The 27,114-nt window shown below is 46.0% G+C and overlaps 1 protein-coding gene across 7 annotated transcripts in view; it reads right to left on the bottom strand.

Moving 5' to 3' along the window:
- The window catches only part of SEC24C (SEC24 homolog C, COPII coat complex component), a 275,660-nt gene that overhangs the window by 70,325 nt on the left and 178,221 nt on the right, over nt 1–27,114 (bottom strand). For 4 of the 7 annotated variants that reach the window (XM_063961335.1, XM_063961334.1, XM_063961339.1 and 1 more), the window contains 2 exons: nt 7,015–7,166; nt 428–496 (listed from right to left, as the gene is read on the bottom strand). In XM_063961335.1, the coding sequence (XP_063817405.1) occupies nt 428–496; nt 7,015–7,166 (221 nt within the window). The remainder of the gene's footprint in view (nt 1–427; nt 497–7,014; nt 7,167–27,114) is intronic. The other 3 variants (XM_063961338.1, XM_063961340.1, XM_063961337.1) reach the window with 2 other exon arrangements.

Here is a 27,114-nt window from a genome sequence, read left to right as displayed (position 1 = left end):
GCCTCCCAACTACCCCCACGTGGTATTTTACAACAGGTAATTGAATCTCCCCCGAATTATATGAAGATTAAAGCTTTTACTAATTTGAGGTCTAACTTTGCCATTGTAGCTTTAGCAACCTTCGCTAACTAGTTTTTGTGGAATTATTTCCAACATGCTCCTGTTAGCACGTCAACAGCTGAAGAACCGCGAATTGCCAAACTCTGGTACAGCATAAAATCTAACAAGACTATTTTGCTCTGGATAATTTCTTATTGGTAGGTGAACATAGAGGTATCGATTAAACTACTAACAAACTGGACAAATGAAGGATTTGATGGCATTAGGAGGATGGAAGGCGGCATGCGATAGTGAGGTGAGCAGCATGCACAGGGCAGAGTCAAACTGTGAGCAAACACAAAACAAGGGAAGGACACACTTCACTTACTGGACTAGGAATTGCATCTGGGTCTATTCTGTGCCTTGATTTCTGCTGGGGTGGCAGTTCATTAAGTTGCTTTATTGTTTAAAAGAGAACAAGCGATGCCACAAAATAGCAAAGAGAAAGACAATTAAGGGGATAAACCAAAACTGAAAAGGGGTAACATTGTTATTTACACCCACCCTTCTACCCAATCCAAGAGGTAGACAGTTGAAGCATTTCATGCGTTTACTGCTTATTAAAGGGACAATAATTCACTTTACCTGTCAAGTACGACAACGAATTGCTAAAAGATTTAAGGAAAAACGAAGACGTACACACAAACACAACCATTTTATACGGATAACGCAAGGGCACAGCACTGCAGCTGTTCACAGCGTAACTTGGCGTGCACAACTACTACGTACTAACACTGCAGTTAAAAAATGGATGCAAAGGGAAAGAGTTTAGCAGAAACTGCAGGTTATCAGAAAATCCATTACATTACGGCTAGTCTACTCCAGAAATCCAGAAAAGGGATTAGTATTTGAGAAGAAAAGCCGTACACAAAAGGTGTCACACAGATATGCATAAGAGGTACAGCTTCCCCATATGACACCAAAATGCTATAGTTTCTTTTAAAACTTGAAAACGGGAATTGCAGAAACTATGGCTATTATAATAAGAATTTACTTACCGATAATTCTATTTCTCGGAGTCCGTAGTGGATGCTGGGGTTCCTGAAAGGACCATGGGGAATAGCGGCTCCGCAGGAGACAGGGCACAAAAAAGTAAAGCTTTACTAGGTCAGGTGGTGTGCACTGGCTCCTCCCCCTATGACCCTCCTCCAGACTCCAGTTAGGTACTGTGCCCGGACGAGCATACACAATAAGGGAGGCATTTTGAATCCCGGGTAAGACTCATACCAGCCACACCAATCACACCGTACAACTTGTGATCTAAACCCAGTTAACAGTATGACAACAGAAAGGGCCTCTTAAAGATGGCTCCTTAACAATAACCCGAATTAGTTAACAATAACTATGTACAAGTATTGCAGATAATCCGCACTTGGGATGGGCGCCCAGCATCCACTACGGACTCCGAGAAATAGAATTATCGGTAAGTAAATTCTTATTTTCTCTATCGTCCTAAGTGGATGCTGGGGTTCCTGAAAGGACCATGGGGATTATACCAAAGCTCCCAAACGGGCGGGAGAGTGCGGATGACTCTGCAGCACCGAATGAGAGAACTCCAGGTCCTCCTTTGCCAGGGTATCAAATTTGTAAAATTTTACAAACGTGTTCTCCCCCGACCACGTAGCTGCTCGGCAGAGTTGTAATGCCGAGACCCCTCGGGCAGCCGCCCAAGATGAGCCCACCTTCCTTGTGGAGTGGGCTTTTACAGTTTTAGGCTGTGGCAGGCCTGCCACAGAATGTGCAAGTTGAATTGTGTTACAAATCCAACGAGCAATCGACTGCTTAGAAGCAGGTGCGCCCAACTTGTTGGGTGCATACAATATAAACAGCGAGTCAGATTTTCTGACTCCAGCCGTCCTTGCAATGTATATTTTTAAGGCTCTGACAACGTCCAACAACTTGGAGTCCTCCAAGTCGCTAGTGGCCGCAGGCACCACAATAGGTTGGTTCAGATGAAATGCTGATACCACTTTAGGGAGAAAATGCGGACGAGTCCGCAGTTCTGCCCTATCCGAATGGAAGATTAGATAAGGACTTTTATAAGATAAAGCCGCCAATTCAGATACTCTCCTGGCAGAGGCCAGGGCTAGTAACATAGTCACTTTCAATGTGAGATATTTCAAATCCACCTTTTTCAATGGTTCAAACCAATGGGATTTGAGGAAATCTAAAACTACATTTAGATCCCACGGTGCCACCGGAGGCACCACAGGAGGCTGTATATGCAGTACTCCCTTGACAAAAGTCTGGACCTCAGGGACAGAGGCCAATTCTTTTTGGAAGAATATTGACAGGGCCGAAATTTGAACCTTAATGGATCCCAATTTGAGACCCATAGATAATCCTGATTGCAGGAAATGTAGGAAACGACCCAGTTGGAATTCCTCCGTCGGAACCCTCCGATCCTCGCACCACGCTACATATTTTCGCCAAATGCGGTGATAATGTTTCACGGTGACTTCCTTCCGTGCCTTAATCAAGGTAGGAATGACTTCTTCTGGAATGCCTTTCCCTTTTAGGATCTGGCGTTCAACCGCCATGCCGTCAAACGCAGCCGCGGTAAGTCTTGAAAAAGACAGGGACCCTGCTGTAGCAGGTCCCTTCTCAGAGGTAGAGGCCACGGTTCGTCCGTGAGCATCTCTTGAAGTTCCGGATACCAAGTCCTTCTCGGCCAATCCGGAACCACTAGTATTGTTCTTACTCTTCTTTGCCGTATGATCTTCAATACCTTTGGTATGAGCGGCAGAGGAGGAAACACATACACTGACTGGTACACCCAAGGAGTTACCAGTGCGTCCACAGCTATTGCCTGTGGATCTCTTGACCTGGCGCAATATTTGTCCAGTTTCTTGTTGAGGCGAGACGCCATCATGTCTACAATTTGTCTTTCCCAACGGTCTATTAACATGTTGAAGACTTCTGGATGTAGACCCCACTCTCCCGGATGAAGATCGTGTCTGCTGAGGAAGTCTGCTTCCCAGTTGTCCACGCCCGGGATGAACACTGCTGACAGTGCTATCACGTGATTCTCCGCCCAGCGAAGAATCTTGGCAGCTTCTGCCATTGCACTCCTGCTTCTTGTGCCGCCCTGCCTGTTTACATGGGCGACCGCCGTGATGTTGTCCGACTGAATCAACACCGGCTTTCCTTGCAGGAGAAGTTCCGCCTGGCTTAGAGCATTGTAGATTGCTCTTAGTTCCAGAATGTTTATGTGAAGAGACTTTTCCAGACTCGTCCATACTCCCTGGAAGTTTCTTCCTTGTGTGACTGCTCCCCAGCCTCTCAGGCTGGCGTCCGTGGTCACCAGGATCCAATCCTGAATGCCGAATCTGCGGCCTTCTAATAGGTGAGCCTTCTGCAACCACCACAGAAGTGACACCCTTGTCTTTGGTGACAGGGTTATTCGCAGGTGCATCTGCAGATGCGACCCTGACCATTTGTCCAACAGATCCCTTTGGAATATTCTTGCATGGAATCTGCCGAATGGAATTGCTTCGTAAGAAGCCACCATTTTTCCCAGGACTCTTGTGCATTGATGTACTGACACTTTCCCTGGTTTTAGGAGGTTCCTGACCAGATCGGATAACTCCTTGGCTTTTTCCTCTGGAAGGAAAACCTTTTTCTGAACCGTGTCCAGAATCATTCCTAGGAACAGCAGACGAGTTGTCGGGATTAAATGGGATTTTGGAATATTCAGAATCCACCCGTGTTGTCTTAGCACCTCTTGAGATAGTGCTAAAGCTGTCTCCAGCTGTTCTCTGGACCTTGCCCTTATTAGGAGATCGTCCAAGTATGGGATAACTAATACGCCTTTTCTTCGAAGAAGAATCATCATCTCGGCCATTACCTTGGTAAAGACCCGAGGCGCCGTGGACAATCCGAACGGCAGCGTCTGAAACTGATAGTGACAGTTTTGAACAATGAACCTGAGGTACCCCTGGTGTGCGGGGTAAATCGGAACGTGTAGATACGCATCCTTGATGTCCAAGGATACCATAAAGTCCCCTTCTTCCAGGTTCGCTATCACTGCTCTGAGTGACTCCATCTTGAACTTGAACTTTTTTATGTAGAGGTTCAAGGACTTCAGATTTAGAATAGGCCTTACCGAGCCATCCGGCTTCGGTACCACAAATAGAGTGGGATAATACCCCTTTCCTTGTTGTAATAGGGGTACTTTGACTATCACCTGCTGAGCGTACAGCTTGTGAATGGCTTCCAACACCCTCTCCCTTTCGGAAGAGACGGTTGGTAAGGCAGACTTCAGGAAACGATGAGGAGGATCCGTCTCTAATTCCAACCTGTACCCCTGAGATATTATCTGCAGGATCCAGGGGTCTACCTGCGAGTGAGCCCACTGCGCGCTGTAATTTTTGAGACGGCCCCCCACTGTCCCCGAGTCCGCTTGAGAGGCCCCAGCGTCATGCTGAGGTTTTTGCAGGAGCCGGGGAGGGCTTCTGTTCCTGGGAAGGAGCTGCCTGTTGGTGTCTCTTCCCTCTTCCTCTGCCTCGTGGCAGGTACGACAAGCCCTTTGCTCTCTTATTTTTGTAGGAGCGAAAAGGCTGCGGTTGAAAGGTCGGTGCCTTTCTCTGTTGGGGAGTGACTTGAGGTAAAAAAGTGGATTTCCCGGCAGTAGCCGTGGCCACCAAGTCTGATAGACCAACTCCAAATAACTCCTCCCCTTTATACGGCAAAACCTCCATGTGACGTTTTGAATCCGCATCGCCTGTCCACTGTCGTGTCCATAAGGCTCTTCTGGCTGAAATGGACATAGCACTCACCCGAGATGCCAGTGTGCAAATATCCCTCTGTGCATCGCGCATATAGATAAATGCATCCTTTATTTGTTCTAACGACAGTAAAACATTGTCCCTATCTAGGGTATCAATATTTTCAATCAGGGATTCTGACCAAACTACTCCAGCACTGCACATCCAGGCAGTTGCTATAGCTGGTCGTAGTATAACACCTGCATGTGTGTATATATTCTTTTGAATAACTTCCATCTTTCTATCTGATGGATCCTTAAGTGCGGCCGTCTCAGGAGAGGGTAACGCCACTTGTTTGGATAAGCGTGTGAGCGCCTTGTCCACCTTAGGGGGTGTTTCCCAGCGCGCCCTAACCTCTGGCGGGAAAGGGTATAATGCCAATAACTTTTTTGAAATTATCAACTTTTTATCAGGAGCAACCCACGCTTCATCACACACGTCATTTAATTCTTCTGATTCAGGAAAAACTGTTTGTAGTTTTTTCACACCATACATAATACCCTGTTTTACGGTATCTGTAGTATCAGCTAAATGTAACGTCTCCTTCATTGCCAAAATCATATAACGTGTGGCCCTACTGGAAAATACGTTTGAATTTCTACCGTCGTCACTGGAATCAGTGCCCGTGTCTGGGTCTGTGTCGACCGACTGAGGCAAAGGGCGTTTTACAGCCCCTGACGGTGTTTGAGGCGCCTGGACAGGCATTAATTGATTGTCCGGCCGCCTCATGTCCTCAACTGACTGTTTAAGGGAAGATAAACCATCACGTAATTCCACAAATAAAGGCATCCATTCTGGTGTCGACCCCCTGGGGGGTGACATCTGCATATTTGGCAATTGCTCCGCCTCCACACCAATATCGTCCTCATACATGTCGACACCACGTACCGACACACACCGCAAACTCACAGGGAATGCTCTAATGAAGACAGGACCCACTAGCCCTTTTGGGGAGACAGAGGGAGAGTCTGCCAGCACACACCACAAAGCGCTATATATACAAGGGATATCCTTATATTAAGTGCTCCCTTATAGCTGCTTTAATATATATATATATAGCCATTAATGTGCCCCCCCTCTCTGTTTTACCCTGTTTCTGTAGTGCAGTGCAGGGGAGAGACCTGGGAGCCGTTCTGACCAGCGGAGCTGTGACAGAAAATGGCGCCGTGTGCTGAGGAGATAGGCCCCGCCCCTTTTTCGGCGGGTTCTTCTCCCGCTATTTTTCCAGTCAGGCAGGGGTTAAATATCTCCATATAGCCCCTATGGGCTATATGTGAGGTATTTTTAGCCTTGTATAAGGTTTATATTTGCCTCTCAGAGCGCCCCCCCCCAGCGCTCTGCACCCTCAGTGACTGCCCAGTGAAGTGTGCTGAGAGGAAAATGGCGCACAGCTGCAGTGCTGTGCGCTACCTTATGAAGACTGAGGAGTCTTCAGCCGCCGGTTTCCGGACCTCTTCACGCTTCAGCATCTGCAAGGGGGTCGGCGGCGCGGCTCCGGGACCGGACTCCACGGCTGGGCCTGTGTTCGATCCCTCTGGAGCTAATGGTGTCCAGTAGCCAAGCAGCAAATCCACTCTGCATGCAGGTGAGTTTACTACTTTCCCCCTAAGTCCCACGTTGCAGTGATCCTGTTGCCAGCAGGACTCACTGTAAAGAAAAAAACCTAAACTAAACTTTCTCTAAGCAGCTCTTTAGGAGAGCCACCTAGATTGCACCCTTCTCGTTCGGGCACAAAATCTAACTTGAGTCTGGAGGAGGGTCATAGGGGGAGGAGCCAGTGCACACCACCTGACCTAGTAAAGCTTTACTTTTTTGTGCCCTGTCTCCTGCGGAGCCGCTATTCCCCATGGTCCTTTCAGGAACCCCAGCATCCACTTAGGACGATAGAGAAATCACATTATTCATTATTTCTTTGGTAATAAACAGACACTTAATGAGAGGAACCGCTTCATACAGGTCTTATTAAACATTAAACTTTTCCTTAATGTTGCCTCCACACCTATAAACATTTTGACAAAATGACAATACTTGTGCACATGTTGGCGTTTCTGGCCTGCTTCTTACTCCATGTGTAACATCACAGCTGACAACAGAACCCATAGTTGTGCCACACCATGGGATAAGAACGGCAGTAATATTTAACACTTACCGGACTTGGGATAGAGTCCGGGTCCAGTCTCTTCTGTGCAGGGGGAGGGGGTGCAGGGGGGCCCTGTGGACCAGGCTGATTTCCATAATTAGGGGCATGAGGATAAGCAGCTGGGTATCCAGGCTGTTGACCCCTTATTTGTCCGAAGGAACCTAAAAAAACACCCCAAAAGTTACAATGACACTGTATAATGCTTTGTGTATGTGTTCTGTTTTTCCTATGTATTTTCTGTTTTGCTTTTGTAGGGTTTCTTTTTCTCTATATTTTGTTACGTTTTATAAAAATAAAAAAAATAAAAAAAATAAATGACTCAATTTACAAAAATGATCTTCTCACATGAGTATACACAACACCCCAAAACCTCTTCTGCTTAGTGTGCCTATAATCTGCAGATTACGTGTTCATTGACCTACCTAGGGAAGTGTGGCTCAAAACTAGTACAAACAAACGAGCATACAATCACAGGTATAATTCTAGACTAGCCACATGTGTCTGTCTTCAAAATATCTGAAGCACTTAATCAGATTCTAACTTCTGTCCAATACAGTGAGGACACCAGCTCCCACTTAGCTCTCTTTAGACGTTATTTGAAAGCATTTTAACCCTTTTTAATTTTCCCTTTCATTTGCCGTAGGTAAAAATAGGAGCACTGGATTTTAGATGCTTATAGGCCCTACACACTGGGCGATAATACTCAAAGATATGAACGATCTCGTTCATTAATAAACGAGATACCGTTCATATCTTTGAGTGTGGAAGCACCAGCGATGAACGATGCACAGCCCACGCTCGTTCATCGCTGGTGCCCCGTCGTCCATATCTGCCTGCACTTCTATGGTGCCAGGCAACGGGGGGAGCGAAGAAACTTCACTCCCCTCAGTCAGTGCCCCCACACCGCCGTGTCGCCTGTATCCACCGGCAGATCGCTCAATGTGTAGGGCCCATTAGTGAAAGAAAGATCTGCAAAGAAATAACACATCTTCAGGTAGTGATTTGGTCTAAGCTCTATAACACCCAAGTCTTATTCCACAGCTCTCATCTGTCATTTCTATTCCTTTGCGCATCCTTAAAGACCAATTGCTGTTTCCATAGGGTGGAGGGCTGGTATTTTGTGGGCTGAACTAATGTACATGATCATGCAGCATGTCAGTTGGCTAAACTAGTGGCATAACTCAATGACCAACATTCATGATGCTTCCACTGTATAAAGTTTTTCTGCAGCGGGGTACACTGTGTTCCACAGAGAATACATTGGGGTGTAGAGCGGGATCTTGGATCCAGAGGCACCATCAAGCAAAGCTTTGACTGTCCCAGGATGCATTGGGGCCTCCTCTATAACCCCAGGCAGTGAGAGCTCTGTTTCGAGTGGTGCCTGCAGGCAGCAGGTCACTAACAGGCGGGCTGCACTGGGCAGCCCTGAAAAAGCTGAAGACTTCAAGGAACGCAGCACTGTTGTGTCAGGGTGACATTCATCGCTGCGTCTCCGTCACCTCCCAAGCAGTGCCGCATACTCCCACAGCTCAGATCCCGGGTACTTGCAGCGGACACGTTCCGGCTTAGGCACACGGTCGCAGGCGCTCTCCTGGTTCACATGGCTGCTACGAAGGGAGGAGATGAGAGGGTCCCCCAGGCAGGACCGGCCACTAAATCGCGTTCCTGTCAGTCTAGAGAGACGGACTGCGACGCTGGCATGGACACAGTTACCGTGCAGGGACCCCACTATATCCGCCAGGGCATAGGAGTACAGGTCAGATGTACTAACGCCCCTATTGGTAAGGCTCCATAGTACCGGCGGTGAGGCCCCGCATAGGGGAGTCGGCGCTAGACCTGTAGCCACTCCACCGGCCCTGGGCACCATCTCCTCGCAGATTTCCCGCCCTAGAGTTGCCTCACACTCTCGCACATTACCTGACAGAAACGCTGGACGCCATCTTTTGAGCATAGTTGCTACTGGTCTCTGGGATTGCAGGGCAAGGTCTCCCCTGTAAAGCCGCCTGTACACAGCACTGAGACTTTACAGACACTTGCGTATTCTACATGTCTTCATACAGACAGCGTTGGGTAAGAAAGAGTGTACCTATTATAGAATATATTGTATGAGTATTCTGATATATACTTCCGGTCTAGGACCGCGCTGTGTTTTATATATATATATATATATATATATATATATATATATATATATATATATTTTATAGTTTATTTTAATAGTTTGAGTGGTGGGGGCGCGTTCCAATGTATAGACACTGTCTACACAGTCAATAGGTCGACATCAAATGGTCAACAGGTACAAAAGGTCAACATGACAATGGTTGACAAGTTTTTGGGGGGAGTTTTCCACATATCTTTCAACTTCTGCTTGATTTACCATCCATGTGGATTAGAAACCTGTGGTGAGCACATCAGTAGCGGAGTGAGTAACCTTGCACGAGCCATGAGAGCCTGCGAGGGTACGCATTTATACCGATTGCGGTCAGACGATGAAACATACAAAATTACAGTCAAAAAAACTTAAACTTGTGTCACACTTTTTTTGTGTTGACCATTTTCACGTTGAACTTTTGACCCGGTCGACCTTTGTACCAGTCTACTTTTTCCATGTCGACCATATGGGGTCAACCTAATGACTGACTGTCTATTTACTATAGATCTTCTATATCGCACCTAGTGGGGGCAAGGAAGTAAGAACATATAACCAAGAACACGTAAAGGAATGGCTCTTTAGGCCTGTGCAGAGGGAAACACAAAAACCACATCTACCATAACAATGATATGACGGCAGAGGGTCCATAATGCCGGCACTTTTGCTCTGTAAAGGCTTCTATCAGTCAGATGCAATCTTTTGGCTTCCAGCAGATAACCGCATACGCTTCCCAGAATCCTGACATATTAGAAATAAACCAGTGTTTCAAGTGTAATTAAACGCAAAAATTAAAACCCAATAAAACTCTGGCAGAGAAGCACATTTGTACATGTCTAAATAATAATGGCTATTTTATACGGATATACAGTATCAGTTACACAATCTCAACCTTTATTTTTGCAGGTTAGGAGCAGCGCTGTGTGGAAGTGTACTACGCATGTACTAAATATTTTGTTTTCATATCAAGAAAATAGTGTGCTTATTTGGATTCCCGTGGCTACCATCTAGATACACGGTGGCCTGATTCTGAGCTTTTGTGGATGCTTCTCACTACAGCTGCGTCACCATACTGTCAAATGCTAAAGCGATAATCAATGCAAATCAATGCATCCGAGAGCGTAGGCCTATGCCACCCAATGTTCTAGCGTCGTCAGAAACAGTCACCATTAGTACAAGAACTTGCACCAGCCCATGCCAAGTCCAAGAGATCAGCCAATAACAGGCTTCCCTTCTTAGTATCAATCAGAATTGCACTAGATACAAACACAGCCACAACAGTCTAATGACATGCCAATCATAGTCACTCTGCACCTAGTAACGCCTACTTCACTTCTCCGTCGCACCATGCATGGACCTACACGCGGCTTCGGGCACATCGTGAGGCGCATACGCACAAACACTGCGACTTAGAGGCTTGTGTAGTTTGGCCTGAAATCCGGAGATGCGCATGTTTTCACAGATAGCCCCCAGGATCTCTATTCAGGAATGTTAAATCAGCACCTAACAGCCAGTTTTATATATTATAGTACTATGCACATTTTGTGAATGATCATATTTATTATGTAATTAAACCAATTAACTGGTTGCCTTTCCCAGGCTGCTTTGCAACCAACCTTGAAGTTTTTATACTTTGCTGTGTTTTAGTATATATATATTTTAGTTTATAGTTTAGATATCCGTAGATATCAGAATACTACTGTACTCTGATTTCATCTACTTAGAGTCCCCCATTAGGAGCCAGCATTTCCTTTTACTTGCTTTGTTTATCCAGGTTTCAACATTTCATTTATCAGATATCCTTCACTGTGGAAATATAGTGAAACTACAGTGGGGTCTGTGATCATTATATTTGAATAACAGAACCTGGTGCAATGGATATATTCCAGCCCCCCCACTTTAACACACATCTACCTTGCTGTCCCTACCCCTCTCTCCCACTGTTCTTGCTCAGGTCTCTTTCTGTCTCTGTGGTCTTATCCTGATGTCCAGGCATTTCTTCAAATGTAACAGGTCCAAAGCTCACTGCCTTCCAGGGAAACACTGTCAACAATATTTCCCTGGTCATTTCCCAAAGTCTGCTGCCTGGAGGACCCAGTCATTCGCCCCACACATTCAAAAGCGATCTTATTCTTGGCATTTCCAACTCCTCTCTATAGCTGGGTACACATTAGATGACCAGCAAACGATGCAATGTAGTCAACGATTTCCCTAGAACTACCAGACAAACGATAAAGTGTGTACACTGTGTAATCTTGTAAAAGATATAGTCAGTGGCCACATCCAGGAGTATACGGTCGTTAATTATATCCACAGATTTTGCTGGGTCTGACCAGAAGACATCGCCGACGACTGATGATTGAAAACCCCATGTATAGAAGAGGGATCAGGAAGTGGAAATCCTGACATTGCTGATTCAGTGTCTTATACGAAGGAGACATGTGCCTGGGCAGATAACAGAACCTTCTCCTCTTCTCACGCAGGAATTCAATTGAGCTGCAGTATAACACTGACACGGAACCTACAGCTAAAAGCAAACGACCTCTAGGAATAACCAGGAAACACCCTTGTGTGGGATGACATGATGGAAACCGTGAGATAATTGCCTGTTGTATAAAGAATCCTGCAGCCGTAAAAGTGAACAATATACATCTCACTTCGATCATAATATCAACTATAATGATTCATCACAAATACAATATAACAGCATAGTGGGTATGCAGATGCCTCTAGTGTTTCAGTTAAGCCACTTTAGCAGGGCGCTGCACACCGGACAATTTTTAAATGCAAAAAATGTGCCCTTTCCTTACCGATGCACCCTGCAACACCCCACCACATGATGTTCCTGGTCCCCCTCTACTTCAGCTGCTGTGCTGAGCGCATTCCCTCCTGCCAGCAATCCGATTCTGGAGTCAGACAAGGAGGGCTGGGAAGCTGTGGGAGGAGATGTGCATACTCTGCTTCTAGGATGAGCACCACGACTGGGGCTGTGGGGCATAGAGGAATCGAGGTTGGAGAGATATATCTTGTAGAAGCTGTGCCAACAGCTGGAGGCGCAGAACTCCACCAGGGAAGAAGGAGTGGAAACCCCCGGGCTGGGTGAAGTTCCATCCTGCAGCAGCAGGAGACTCCTCACACCCCATCTGGCCTGCTGCATGAACGCCTTTTGGCACATATTGGAGAAGCCGGGTATGGGTCGACACAACTTAAGTTGACAGTCATTGGGTCGACCACTATTGGTCGACATTCATTAGGTTGACAGGGTCACTAGGTCGACATGTACTAGGTCAACAGGTCAACATGAGGTTTTTGACTGTTTTTGGTGTAGTTTTCTTCGTAAAGTGACTGGGAATCCTAATTAGTGCACCGTGCAAGGTGGAGGTGGCTCGCTGCGCTCGGCACAGGTTACCATTCCCAATTGTAGTCCACGTGGATTGTCAAGTATGAAAAAGTTAAAAAATTGAAGAAAAAAAAAAGTGAAACACGTCGACCTAGTACATGTCGACCTAATAACCATGTCAACCAATAGTGGTCGACCTACGTTGTGTCAACCTAATGACCGTATCCCAGAGAAGCCACAGGCCACGCTCCCAGGACAGGGTGAAGTTTAATTGTGCTCACAATATATTTGAATTCACCTTTTCTAATACATAACACACCTATGCATATATTCATATTATATAAATAGTGGGAGCCAGCAGTGCTATTCTATTTCATAGAGCCGGGTGTTAGACAGATTTGTGTTGCCAATAGTGGTCGACCTACGTTGTGTCAACCTAATGACCGTATCCCAGAGAAGCCACAGGCCAGGCTCCCAGGACAGGGTGAAGTGCACACTCATACTCGCTGTATTTCGTCTGTCAGTAATAGGGAGACAGGGTGAGTGCCCACTCAGTGTCAACCTACTCCGTGGTTTTAAGGGCATGTGGAGTTGGTTGACTGGCATAGATGGGGCATGTTGGGTAGTCAAATGGCAGTTTAAATATTACATTTAATATTATGCTACACTAGTGGCCCCTATTCATAGTACACCACACAGATAGCACACTTGCCAGACAATCCCGCTGTCCCACTTTTGTGCCGTACTATCCCGCAGGACAGGGGGCACTGAGTAGCAGATGAATAGATGCCTTTGTTCAGTACAGAGAAAGCCTGGGGCAATAACATTTGCATTCCCCCCCCATAGAGATTATAATAGCAATTTAATACCTACCGATAATACCTTTTCTCGCAGTCCATAGTGGATACTGGGGTGACATTAGTACCATGGGTATAGATCGGGTCCACTGGAGCCTGGCACTTTAAGAAATTATTAGTGTGTGCTGTCTCTTCTCCTCTATGCCCCTCCTAGCAGTCTCAGTCTAGGAAAACTGTGCCCGAGGAGACGGACATACATTGAGAGAAGGATATAAACACAAAGCGGTGAGGTAACGAACCAACACACAATAACAAAGACAGCAGAGCTAACCATAACAGTGGAAAGCAACGGATAGCAACGCTAACCAAACATGGAACAGGGTCAGCAACAACAGACCCAACCAAGAACACTTACAGCCAAGTAAGCAGGAACTCGAAGCACTGAGGCGGGCACCCAGTATCCACTACAGGACTATGAGAATAGGAATTACCAAGTAGGTATTAAATTCTTATTTTCTCTTACGTCCTAGCGGATACTGGGAATCCATTTAGTACCATGGGGTATAGACGGGTCCACTAGGAGCCTTGGGCACTTTAAGAATTTGATAGAGAGCGCTGGCTCCTCCCTCTATGCCCCTTCTACCAGACTCAGTGCAGAAAATGTGCCCAGAGGATCCAGTCACGTCGCATGGAAGCTCCTGAATAGTTTTCTGCATTTATTTTCTCTGTTTGTTTTTTTCAGGCAGGACACCAGCTTGCCTGCTTCATGGGACTTAGGGGGTGGGAATGGCCCAACCTCTTGAAGGGTTAATGACCCTCCTGTTCCCTGCGGACAGGACACTAGCTTCTGAGGGAACTATTTGCACGCCCCACCACAGCAAGCGTACATTCCAGCAGCACGCCGCCACACCTAACAGAGCCAAAAGAAAGAAAAGTGGTGAGTACTAAGCCGGCGTCCCGGTTAGCGGGCCATTATGGCGGCATGAGGGTACAGAGACGCACGGCTTCTACAGAGTCTCTAGACTCCGTACACAGTGCAGACGCAGCGCTTCTGAGGGAGCGAACTGAGTCTAAGTACACTACGAGTGTACACAGTACCCAGACTGGCATTACAGACTTAAAAAAGGCGACTGACTCCATTTTAAGCATAAAAATTACCTCAGCCAGTATAAAAAAAGCGGGAAGACTGCGCGCCATTGAAGGGGAGGGGCTTCACTATGAGCAGATCCAGCAGCTCACCAGCACCATTTTCCCTCTGCAGTGGACACAGACGCTAACTGACAGGGACGCACAGCTCCTCCAGAGACTCCAGATTACCTCAGCGGTACCAGGGGGTCATAGCAGGGGGGGGGGGAGCGCTTACTAGTGTACTAAGTCCCCAATCTGGGTACTTAGTCTGCGACCTGGCTAAGCTTGGCATTAGCAGTAAGGGTGCTGTGTGCTGGCTCCAGGCTCTCTCTGTGTCGCTCTTGAAGGGCTCTTTGTGGGTTAATTGTGCTTTTAACCTGTTCCTATGTGTGAGTGCTGTCACTGTCACAGTATGTCAGACAAAGTGTGTTTCTTGTAAGGCACAGTGTTCCTCTTCTCCAGGGGGTTCAGTGCAGTGTACTCAATGCAGTGCAACCTCCAAGGCTTCCGGGGCAGACCCAGCTTGGCTGGATTCTATTAGGGGAATGATGTCCAATATTTCCACTAAATTGTCCCGCAATGAGAAAGACGCAATACTTAAGACAAATCGATGACTGAGCTTATGAACAGAGACTCAGTACCCAAACCAGTGTATCAGTCCCCTGCCATTTGTCCGCAAAAGCGTCCTTTGGCCCATATCCTGCAGTCCGACTCTGATGAGGGGTCAGACATGGAGGGGAGGTGGATGCAGTGGGGGAGGCTACTCTGTCACAGGGAATAGAGGCTCTCATAGAAGCTATTAGAGAGGTTTGCATATCCCTGATAAGGTAACATAGGAGACTGAGGAATCTTATTTTAATGTAAAATAGAAATCATCAGCCACTTTTCCTGAGTCAAAGGAACTAAATACCCTGTTTGAAGAACCGTGGGTTAATCCTAATAGGAAATTTCAAATCCCTAAAAGGTTGATATCTTTTCCTTTTCCTCCTGATAGGAAAAAAATGGGAAAATCCACCGATAGTGGATGCATCAGTATCCAGGCTGTCACAGTAAATTGTATTGCCTGTCCCGGGTGCAGCCTCCCTAAAAGACACGGCTGATCGTAGAATTGAGAATACACTCAAATCTTTGTATACAGCTGGCGGGGAGGCATAGAGTCCCAGTATAGCATGTGGGTGGATTACTAAGGCCATCGCAAAATGGTTGGGTAACCTAATTGAAGGGTTAGGTACCTTGCCTAAGGGGGAGATTATTTTACTACTGCAACATATACAGGACTGCAGATTTTATGGTGGAAGCCATAAAAAAAATAGGCTTGCTTATTGCATGCACCACTGCTATGGAAGTGTCAGCACGCAGAGGCTTATGGCTATGCCAGTGGACTGCCGACGCAGACTCCAAGAAAGGCGTAGAAGTCCTACCCTTCACATGAGAGGCCTTATTTGGAGATCAACTAGACAAATGGATCTCCAAAGCTACTGCGGGTAAGTCCACGTATCTTCCTTCGGCAACTCCCCCAGACAGGAAGAACTTACTCAGGACCTCATCTACACTCCTTTTGGACTGACAAGTTCAAGGGCAAAACCAGAGGTTCATCTACAGCCACCAGAGGCGCTAGAAGTAAACCACGAAAACCAGCAACTGCAGGTTCACAGGAACAAAGCTCAAGTTCTGCTTCCTCAAAGCCTTCAGCATGACGGTGGACCGCGGTGACTGGAAGACCGGCAGGTGGGAGCAGACTAAAATTTTTCAGTCACATCTGGACATTATCATGCCAGGATCCCTGAGTCATAAATCTTATTTCCCAGGGCTACAGACTGGAGTTTCAGGAGCTCCCATCTCAAAGATTCTTCAAATCAGGCTTACCAGTTTCTCAGAAAGCAAGTATAACCTTACAGGACGCCATTCAAAAACTGGTACAGACTCAGGTCATTGTTCCAGTTCTACCTTACCTGCAAAACAGGGGATATTAATCCAACCTGTTTGTAGTACCGAAGCCAGACGGTTCGGTAAGGCCAATTTGAACCTCAAGTCGTTGAACCCGTACTTAAGAGTGTTCAAATTCAAGATGGAGTCTCTGAGAGCTGTGCTCTCAGGTCTGGAGGAGGGAGAATTCCTAGTGTCTCTGGATATCAAGGATGCGTACCTTTATATTCTGATCTGCCGCCTCAACAGGCTTACCTACGGTTTGCACTGCAGGACTGTCACTACCAGTTCCAGGCCATACAATTTGGTCTCTCCATGGCACAGAGAGTGTTCACCAAGGTGATGGCAGAGATGATGTTTCTACTCCGCAAACAGGGAGTGAACATAATTCCAAACCTGGAAAATCTTCTGATAAAGGCACCATCCAGGGAGCGGTTGATGGACAGTATTCGTCTCAACCACACTACTCCTGGATCACGGGTGGATTCTGAACTTACCAAAATCTCACCTGGAACCGATGCAGAGACTTTCCTTTGTGCTTTTTCTGCAGTCGGGTATGGATGTGGGCCTATGCCTAGGTTCCATTAAAGTCCAGATTTCGGCCTTGTCTATTTTCAGAAACAATTGGCTTCTCTCCCTGAGGTCCAGATGTTCTTGAAAGGTTTTCTGCACATCCAGCCTCCCTTTGTGCCTCCCACGGCACCTTGGGATCTCAATTTGGTGCTACAGTTCCTCCAATCGGACTGGTTTGAACCGTTACAGGAAGTTGACGTAAAGTACCTTACGTGGAAGACCATTACACTATTGGCCTTGGCCTCAGCGAGACGTGTGTCAGAACTAGGGGCGTTGTCTCATAAGAGTCCCTGCTTAATTTTCCATGAGGACAGAGCTGAACTCAGAACTCGTCAGCAATTTCTTCTTAAGGTGGTGTCCGCTTTTCACATCAACCAACCTATTGTGGTTCCGGCTGTGACCGAACATCTCGGCTACTTCCAAGTCTTTGGATGTTGTGAGGACTTTGAAGGTATATGTAAAGAGAACAGCTTCATCACAGAAAATCCGACTCACTGTTCGTTCTCTATGATCCCAATAAAATTGGGTGTCCCGCTTCAAAGCAGTCTATTGCACGCTGGATCAAGCATATTTACGCTACGGCAGGATTGCTGGTTCCAAAATCTGTACAGGCCCACTCTACTAGGTCAGTGGGTTCGTCTTGGGCGGCTTTCCGGGGTGTCTTGGCTTTACAGCTCTGCCGAGCAGCTACTTGGTCAGGTTCAAAACACGTTTGCAAAGTTCTACAAGTTTGATACTTTGGCCTCTGAGGACCTTCAGTTTGGTCAATCAGTTCTGCAGGAACCTCAGCACTCTCCCACCCGGTTTGGGAGCTTTGGTACTTCCCCATGGTACTAAATGGATTCCCAGTATCCTCTAGGACGTAAGAGAAAATAGGATTTTAATTACCTACCAGTAAATCCTTTCCTCGTAGTCCGTAGAGGATACTGGGTGCCCGCCCAGTGCTTCGTTCTTCCTGCACTGTTACTTGGTTAGGTATTCTAGTTCGTTCAGCCGTTGCTGTTTATGTTTCAAATTTGGTTAGCACGACTTTCCTATTGTTCCGTGTGTGCTGTTCGTAATCTCACCACTTTTATTATCTATCCTTCACTCTAAGTATGTCCGTCTCCTCGGGCAGAGTTTCCTAGACCGAGTCTGGTAGGATGGGCATAGAGGGAGGAGCCAGCGCACATTATCAAATTCTTAAAGTGCCCAAGGCTCATAGTGGACCAGTCTATACCCCATGGTACTAAATGGATTCCAAGTATCCTCTACGGACTACGAGAAAAGGATTTACTGGTAGGTAATTAAAGTCATATTTTCTCTAACGTCCTAATGGATACTGGGGTTACATTAGTACCATGGGGAAGTCCCAAAGCTCCCAGAACGGGTGGGAAAGTGCTGAGACCCCTGCAAAACTGCAGGTCATCTCTGGCCAAGGTGTCGAATCCGTAGAATTTTACGAACGTGTTTGAACCAGACCAAGTAGCTGCCCAGCACAACTGTAAGGCTGATACGCCCCAGGCAGCCGCCCAGGAAGAACCCACCAACCATGTGGAGTGGGCCTGGACAGAACTCGGCAGCGGCAATGCTGCCGAAGAATAGGCTTGTTGAATGGGCAATCTGAGCCAATGAGCAATGGACTGCTTAGAGGCAGGACGACCTATTTTGGGATTGTCATAAAAGGAAAAAAAGGGAGTCATACTTCCTGTGATGAGCTGTCCTCTGGCTGTAAACTCTCAACATGGTCAGGAGGTCCGCATACCAGGCCCGTCAAGGCCAATCTGGGGCAATTAGAATTGCCTGAACTCTTTCCCTTTTGAGTATTTTCAGAACTCTTGGAATGAGAGGGAAACAGGTATGCAAACTTGTAGTTCCATGGCTCCGTCAGAGCGTCCACTGCTGCGGCCTGCGGATCCCTCGTTCTGGAACAGTAATGACGGAGCTTCTTGTTGAGAAAGGAACCAGTTGTTGGAACACCTGGGGGTGATGGTCCCATTCCCCCGGATGGAGGTCGTGTCTGCTGAGGAAGTCCTCTTCCCAGATGTTCACTCCTGGGATGAATATGGCAGAGATGGCACTTGCGTTGGCTTCCGCCCAGAGGAGTATCCTTGACGCCTCTCACATTGCGGCCCTGCGTCTTGTTCCTCCCTGGCAGTTGAAGTACGCCGTGGCGTTGTCTGACTGCACCTGGATGGCTTTATTCCGAAGGAGTTCGGAGGCTTGCAGAGGAGCATTGTAAATTGCCCTGAATTCCAGGACATTTATGGGAAGGGCAGATTCCTGACTCAACCACTTCCCCTGGAACTGGGCCCCCTGGGTCACAGCACCCCAACCCCTGAGACTAGCAACCATTGTCAGTAGGGTCCACGACTGGGTGCTGAAAGACCGATCCGCCACAAGGTGAGAGATTTGTAGTTACCATAACAGGGATAGCTGTGCTTTTGGCGAAAGTTATACTCTGGTGCATGTGCAGGTGAGAACCTGACCACTTGTCCAGCAGATCCAGCTGGAACGGACGCGCATGAAACCTGACGTACTGTATTGCCTCGTAGGAGGCTACCATCTTGCCCTGCAATCGAACGCAAAGATGAATCGAGATTTTGCGGGTTCTGAGCACTGAGCAGATCATAGCCTATATAGTCAAGGCCTTGTCCATCGGAAGGTATACCTTCTGAGATACAGTGTCCAGGATCATTCCCAGGAACGGAATCCTTTGAGATGTTTCCAGGTGAGACTTCTGGAAATGTGGGATCCATCCATGGTCCCTAAGCAGGCGAGTTGTCAAGTCGATGCGGTGTAGCAGCTGTTCCCTGCACACCGCCTTTATCAGGAGATCATCCAAGTATGTGACTATGCTGACTCACATCTTGCGCAATTGCAGTATCATCTCCACCAAGACCTTTGTGAATACCCTTGGAGCTGAGGAGAGACCAAAGGGTAAGGCCTGGAACTGGAAATCCAGTACAGCGAACCGAAGGAAAGCTTGATGAGGTAGCCATATTTGGATATGAAGGTATGCATCCTTGATATCCAGAGATACCAAGAACTCACCCTCGTCCAGACCGGAGACCACCGCCCTTAGGGATTGCATCTTGAATTTGAACACGCAAAGATACGGATTCAGGGATTTGAGGTTAAAGATCGGCCGTACCGAGCCGTCCGGCTTCGGAACCACAAAGAGACGTGAGTAAAATCCTTTGTTTGCAGCGGAGGAGGTACTGGAACAATGGGGGTAATTCAGAGTTGATCGCAGAACCAAATTTGTTAGCAGTTGGGCAAAACTAACTCTCTCTGCATGTTACTTCATCTCCAACAAAGGCATCTCCTGTAAAAGGAAATTTCTCAACACCCCTTTTGGAATCAGCATCTGCTGACCATTATCGCAGCCACAGGGCTCTGCAAGCTGAGACCGCCATAGCACGGCCATTAGTGAGACATAATTCCTTAACTGCCTCACTCAAAGACTGCAGCATCTTGGATATTCTGCAGTAGCGTAATAATCTCATCCTGAGGTAGGGAGTCAAACCCATTTATTATATTATCGGACCATTTCATAATGGCCCTAGAAATCCATCCGCAAGCAATAGTGGTGCGTTGGGCTACGCCCACTGCAGTGTAAATTGATTTGAGTGTAGTCTCAATTTTGTGGTCAGCTGGGTCCTTGAAGGAGATAGCCCCAGGTACAGGCAGTATGATTTTATGTGACAGCCGGGACACTGAAGTATCCACGGACGGTGGGTTTTCCTAAACTTTCCTATCCTCAGCAGGAAAGGGAAAGGAAATTAGTAACCGTTCAGGAGCAATAAATTCTTATCAGGATTCACCTACGCCTCTTTGGAAAGGGAGTTTAATTCTTTTGAGATAAGGAAGGTGACAGACGATTTTGGGCTTCTCTAATAGCAAAAATCAGGGCCTCAACCCCCGGGGACAGAGCATTGTTATCTTCCATCTCCAGTTCTCCATCATCTAATTCTGGTATTTCAGTATCAGAGTCAGACTGGAGCACGTGTGGAAGTGTGCAGTCTTAACCAAGAAATCTACAGACAGTTTCAGGGTTTGCCTTTCTTGCTTTGCAGCAGCTAACTCTGAATTTATATTAGTAATCATCGTTTTAAATGATTCTAACCATTCTGGTTCCCGCAAGCCACTACCTTGTGAAGGCAGAGAACACTGGGTACATAGTAGAGACCCTTGTGAAGAGGGTGTAAACTTGGTGTTGCAGGAGGGACACACAGCCTTTTTCCCAGACATGCTTACAGCACATTAGTGAAACAGCATAATAATCCCAGACAGCCCTGAATGGAGTGACACAGAGAGGATTGGGACCAGCACACAATACCTCAGTCTAATATATATATATATATATATATATATATATATATATATATATATATATATATATATATATATATATATATATATATATATACACTGGTCCTCAATGGCATAGCACTCCAGACGGCTTGTCAGAACAAATAATACACGGCAATTTGATCAGCAACGTTTCAATGTATTGCACATTGTCCTCAGGCTTACAAATCAAACATAAAACATACTTACATATATAGAGACCTCACCAGGTGTGAAACGCCGTTGATCCGGAAACGGGACAGCAAACCCGCCCAGCGGCGTGTCCGTCAGTGATGACGTCATCCATGTGCTCCCCATCACCATAACAACCTTATACACTATGCTTAAACACCAGGTTCTGTAATGCAACTGATTCTGTAATGCATAAAGTGAAGAACATCACATAATAAGCTTGCTACTAGGACACACAGCATTCATATTATTGTAATCTGAACTTCATAGCCAACTTTTGCACGATCACAGCGTGGTGTTAGTCTATCTAAAGTGACTCAAGCCTAAATATTCATTTAGGCCTCTAGGTGACACAGTGTCCAATCGTTGGATCCACTGTGCCTCTCTCTGCAGTAGTTTTAATCCCCGATTGCCCCCTCTTAATGAAGGCACAATATGATCAATCATGCGGTAGCGGACTGTCGTAAGGGGATGACGCGCAGTACTAAAATGCCGTGCAACCGGTTGCTCACTTTTACCTGTATTGATCGCTGCCTTGATGGCCGACCTGTGGGCTGCCATACGTTCTTTGAAAGTTCTCTCTGTCTTTCCAATGTATGACAGCCCACAGGGGCAGATCAATTGGTACACCACAAAACGAGACCCACATGTTAAACGATGTTGGATTTGATATGTTTTCCCTGTGTGCGGATGTTGGAATTTATCACCTACTATTAAAAACTGGCATGTAGTGCATGTACATCTGTAGCACCCTTTCCTCATGCCGAAAAATACTGATTGTGGTATAGGGTCAAAGATGTCTGTTCTAACTAGAATATCTCGAAGGTTTCTAGTTCTTTTGTAGCAGGGCATAATCCTGGTATCTACCAATTTTAAATCAGGGTCTGTCTGTATAAGCTCCCAATGTTTTTTAACTGAGCTTTTGATGGAATTACTTGCTGAATTAAATTCCTGTACCCAGGGTATATTAGAATTTCGTGACCGGTTCTTATGTGAGTATAGTAGTTGTTGTCTATCTAAGGCAAGTGCTTTACTTCTGGCTTCCTCTAGTAACTTGGGACAGTACCCTCGTTCCAAAAATTTTTTTGCTATGATATCAATCTGCTTAGCTGCCAGCACAGGGTCTGATGTAATACGTTTGGCCCTAAGAAACTGGGAATACGGGAGCCCCCGTTTAAGGGGATTGCTATTCAGCTATTATACCTTATCTTGCACTGGCACTTTAAGCAACATTTTGGCCCTTTTCCATATTGCAATCCAGGATGACTGCACCCACTACAATGGATGAAAATACCAGTGGTTTTATGCCTAAGGTCAGTCCATTGGGCATAATACATATGTATTCTGAGTCCGAAGCAGAGGGGATACTATATGACGCGGTACTACAGGATCAGGCAGAAGCAAGCTCTTTGGATAATATTTTCCGTAGATTGTTAAAATACAAACGGAAAGAGATTGACTTTTATTATCATTGCCTATCCCTTAGCGAATATTATAGGTCTAAGAAGATACCCCGCGGTCTCAGAATGAGAAATGCGCCAACAATTGGCCGACATGATCCTTCCTTTTGTAGGAAGTGGGTAGGCATCATGAACCGATGCTCTATGGATCTCATGTTGCTTATAATTGAACAAAGCACAAAAGAGATGAATTCAATTAAAGAAAAAATTGCAGAAATTGAAGCCACATATAAACCTGCTATGGAAGCTGATGAAGAAACGAAATGGTATGAGAAACTAAATACCCAACTGCAGACTTACAAGAGAGATTTGATTAAATTTAAAGCGGAGAAAAAAAGTAAGGTGGAGCAGGATTATGAAAATAATAATGTATATCGGTGGAATGATAACCAGCCGCAGTATGGCCAAAGAAAACCATTTTTTCGTCGCCGTCAAGGCAATAGACGGAATCCAGAATCATCCACTGAATATAATTCAACTGCAAGTGAATCGGACACATATGCCTCATCTTCTAAAACGAATGTCCCTTTAGGGGCAACGACAAGGGCCAAAGAACGAAGCGACCACGATGGAGAGCCCATACGCGACGAGGCCAACAATGGAAGAGGCAGAGGCCGAGGCAGAGCTCCAAAACCACCCAAGGTGAACAAGGCGAAGAAAGCCCCATAATCAATCTCTCTGACTATACATTTAATGAAGTCGAATTGCAGGTTCTATCTAAAGGACTCTCGTTTGTTCCATTATCTAAACCACAGCAGTTACAATGGAAGATTGAAAAGTACAATTTGAATAGAACTTTAAGATTGAAAGAGTTTTTTGCAAAACAGCCACCTAAAGCTACCCCCAACCCGACTCCGGTAACTATGGAAGTCCCTGATAAAGTAAAGAAGTTGTTGCCAAAATCAACATTCGATCCACAATCGACTAACGCTTCTATACGTACTTTCATGCGATTGATTGAACAAGATTGTGATCAATTAGTGGACAAACCACCTTATGTGAGAGACAATCTTACTAAAGGCCAGAGAGAGGCCCTGATACAGTTGGCTGCAAACAGAGACTTAATATTTCGACCTGCTGACAAAGGGGGTGCCTTAGTGGTGCAAAATCTTAGAGACTATAAACATGAAATTGAGTCACAGTTGGCTGACAGTTGCACGTACTGTCGACTAACTAGTGACCCCACAGTTCAATTCTCCAAAGATTTGACTGATTGTTTAGATACAGCAGTACAGGCTAACCTCATTCCAGTAGATGTCCGGAATGCGCTGATTCCCTCATATCCATTGGTCCCTATTTTATACACTACTCCCAAGGTCCATAAAAATTTGGTCAAACCCCCTGGGCGACCAATCATCTCCGCAAGAGGGTCATTATTCCAGCCGGTAGCCATCTTTTTAGATGAAATATTCCAGCCGTATATACAGCGCATGCCCAGATATCTACTGGATACGAGTACCCTTTTGAGACATATGGAGAGCTTACCCACCCTACCAGCCAATACCTTACTCTGCACTATAGATGTGCAGAGCTTGTATACATCTATCCCCCATGAGGGAGGTTTGCTAGCGGTGGAGAAGTTCTTAAAAAATCAAAAAGATTTTAGTGGACCTGATATTACTTTGTGTTTGCGTTTATTGGAAATGACACTTAGCAAAAATTATTTTCTGTACGACGGCAAATTTTATTTGCAGCGTCGGGGTTGTGCGATGGGGTCCAATGTGGCCCCATCGTACTCTAACATTTACATGTTTGATGTAGAGGAAGAACTGTTTTTTGCAGATATGGAGATATCAAAAAATGTTATTTTCTTTTGCAGATATATAGATGACTTGCTAGTCATCTGGCAGGGTGCTAGAGAATCCCTCACTGCCATTATAGATGCACACAATAATAGAGAACATCCTATTAAGCTCACACATTCCATTGACGCTAATACCATTCAATTTCTTGATGTACAGTTAACTATCTGCGAAGGGAAAATTACTACATCCCTATTTTCAAAACCCACAGATAGAAATAATCTGTTACATTTTAAAAGTTGCCATCCTTTACCCCTTAAACGGGGGCTCCCGTATTCCCAGTTTCTTAGGGCCAAACGTATTACATCAGACCCTGTGCTGGCAGCTAAGCAGATTGATATCATAGCAAAAAAATTTTTGGAACGAGGGTACTGTCCCAAGTTACTAGAGGAAGCCAGAAGTAAAGCACTTGCCTTAGATAGACAACAACTACTATACTCACATAAGAACCGGTCACGAAATTCTAATATACCCTGGGTACAGGAATTTAATTCAGCAAGTAATTCCATCAAAAGCTCAGTTAAAAAACATTGGGAGCTTATACAGACAGACCCTGATTTAAAATTGGTAGATACCAGGATTATGCCCTGCTACAAAAGAACTAGAAACCTTCGAGATATTCTAGTTAGAACAGACATCTTTGACCCTATACCACAATCAGTATTTTTCGGCATGAGGAAAGGGTGCTACAGATGTACATGCACTACATGCCAGTTTTTAATAGTAGGTGATAAATTCCAACATCCGCACACAGGGAAAACATATCAAATCCAACATCGTTTAACATGTGGGTCTCGTTTTGTGGTGTACCAATTGATCTGCCCCTGTGGGCTGTCATACATTGGAAAGACAGAGAGAACTTTCAAAGAACGTATGGCAGCCCACAGGTCGGCCATCAAGGCAGCGATCAATACAGGTAAAAGTGAGCAACCGGTTGCACGGCATTTTAGTACTGCGCGTCATCCCCTTACGACAGTCCGCTACCGCATGATTGATCATATTGTGCCTTCATTAAGAGGGGGCAATCGGGGATTAAAACTACTGCAGAGAGAGGCACAGTGGATCCAACGATTGGACACTGTGTCACCTAGAGGCCTAAATGAATATTTAGGCTTGAGTCACTTTAGATAGACTAACACCACGCTGTGATCGTGCAAAAGTTGGCTATGAAGTTCAGATTACAATAATATGAATGCTGTGTGTCCTAGTAGCAAGCTTATTATGTGATGTTCTTCACTTTATGCATTACAGAATCAGTTGCATTACAGAACCTGGTGTTTAAGCATAGTGTATAAGGTTGTTATGGTGATGGGGAGCACATGGATGACGTCATCACTGACGGACACGCCGCTGGGCGGGTTTGCTGTCCCGTTTCCGGATCAACGGCGTTTCACACCTGGTGAGGTCTCTATATATGTAAGTATGTTTTATGTTTGATTTGTAAGCCTGAGGACAATGTGCAATACATTGAAACGTTGCTGATCAAATTGCCGTGTATTATTTGTTCTGACAAGCCGTCTGGAGTGCTATGCCATTGAGGACCAGTGTATTACTTTTATAGCACGGGCACCCGGCGCAATACTGGAACAGTTTAAGGGAGAGCCGGTACTTCTGCAGTATATATATATATATATATATATATATATATATATATATATATATATATTATTTGTTATGAGCACAGCAGTGTAACCACTGTATATATGCTGCCCCTTTCTATAAGACCCCCTGGTACCAGTAGAAATGGTGATTCAGTGGGCTTTGTGGAGGAGCAGTCTCAGCATGCAGCCTGTAGTCAGCAGCAGGAAATGGCGCCTTTTAGCTTCTGGTCCCACTGGCATGCGGTCCCTATATAGGATTATACTGGCTTTAAGGTCAGATTGCGTAAAAAAAAAAAAAAAAAAAAAAAAAGAGATTAGGATCGCCCTTTTACTTAGCGCCAGTGTGGGTCCCCAGCGGGCACCGCAGCTTGAGTCCCGGTGACCGCCACGCCCTAATACAGTCATCGTCACCGGAGACCCCACCACGGTGTAGTACTCACCGAACCGCATCTACTTCGGCATCTGTTAGGGGTGGCGGCATGCTGCCGGCGTGGGCTCACACCCGGGGGTATGAGAAATAGCACCTCAGGAGCTCAGTGTCCTGTCAGCGGGGGATACGAACCATTAACTCCATATGAAGTTGGCTCGTTCCCCCCACCCCCGCCCCTCCCTGAGTCCCGCGATGCAGGCAGACTTGTCGCCAACCGGTGCTGCCTGAAAATAATAAACTAATAAAATATGAAGAAAACTCTGGAGCTCCAGAGAATGCACCTGGCTCCTTTGGCACATTTTTCTAAACGGAGTCTGCTAGGAGGGGCATAGAGGGGAGGAGCCAGCACACACTAATGATTTCTTAAAGTGCAGGCTCC

Source organism: Pseudophryne corroboree, chromosome 3 (genome assembly GCF_028390025.1).
Source record: "Pseudophryne corroboree isolate aPseCor3 chromosome 3, aPseCor3.hap2, whole genome shotgun sequence".
NCBI classification, from domain to species: Eukaryota; Metazoa; Chordata; class Amphibia; order Anura; family Myobatrachidae; genus Pseudophryne; species Pseudophryne corroboree.
This window is presented reverse-complemented; position numbering and strand designations above follow the sequence as displayed.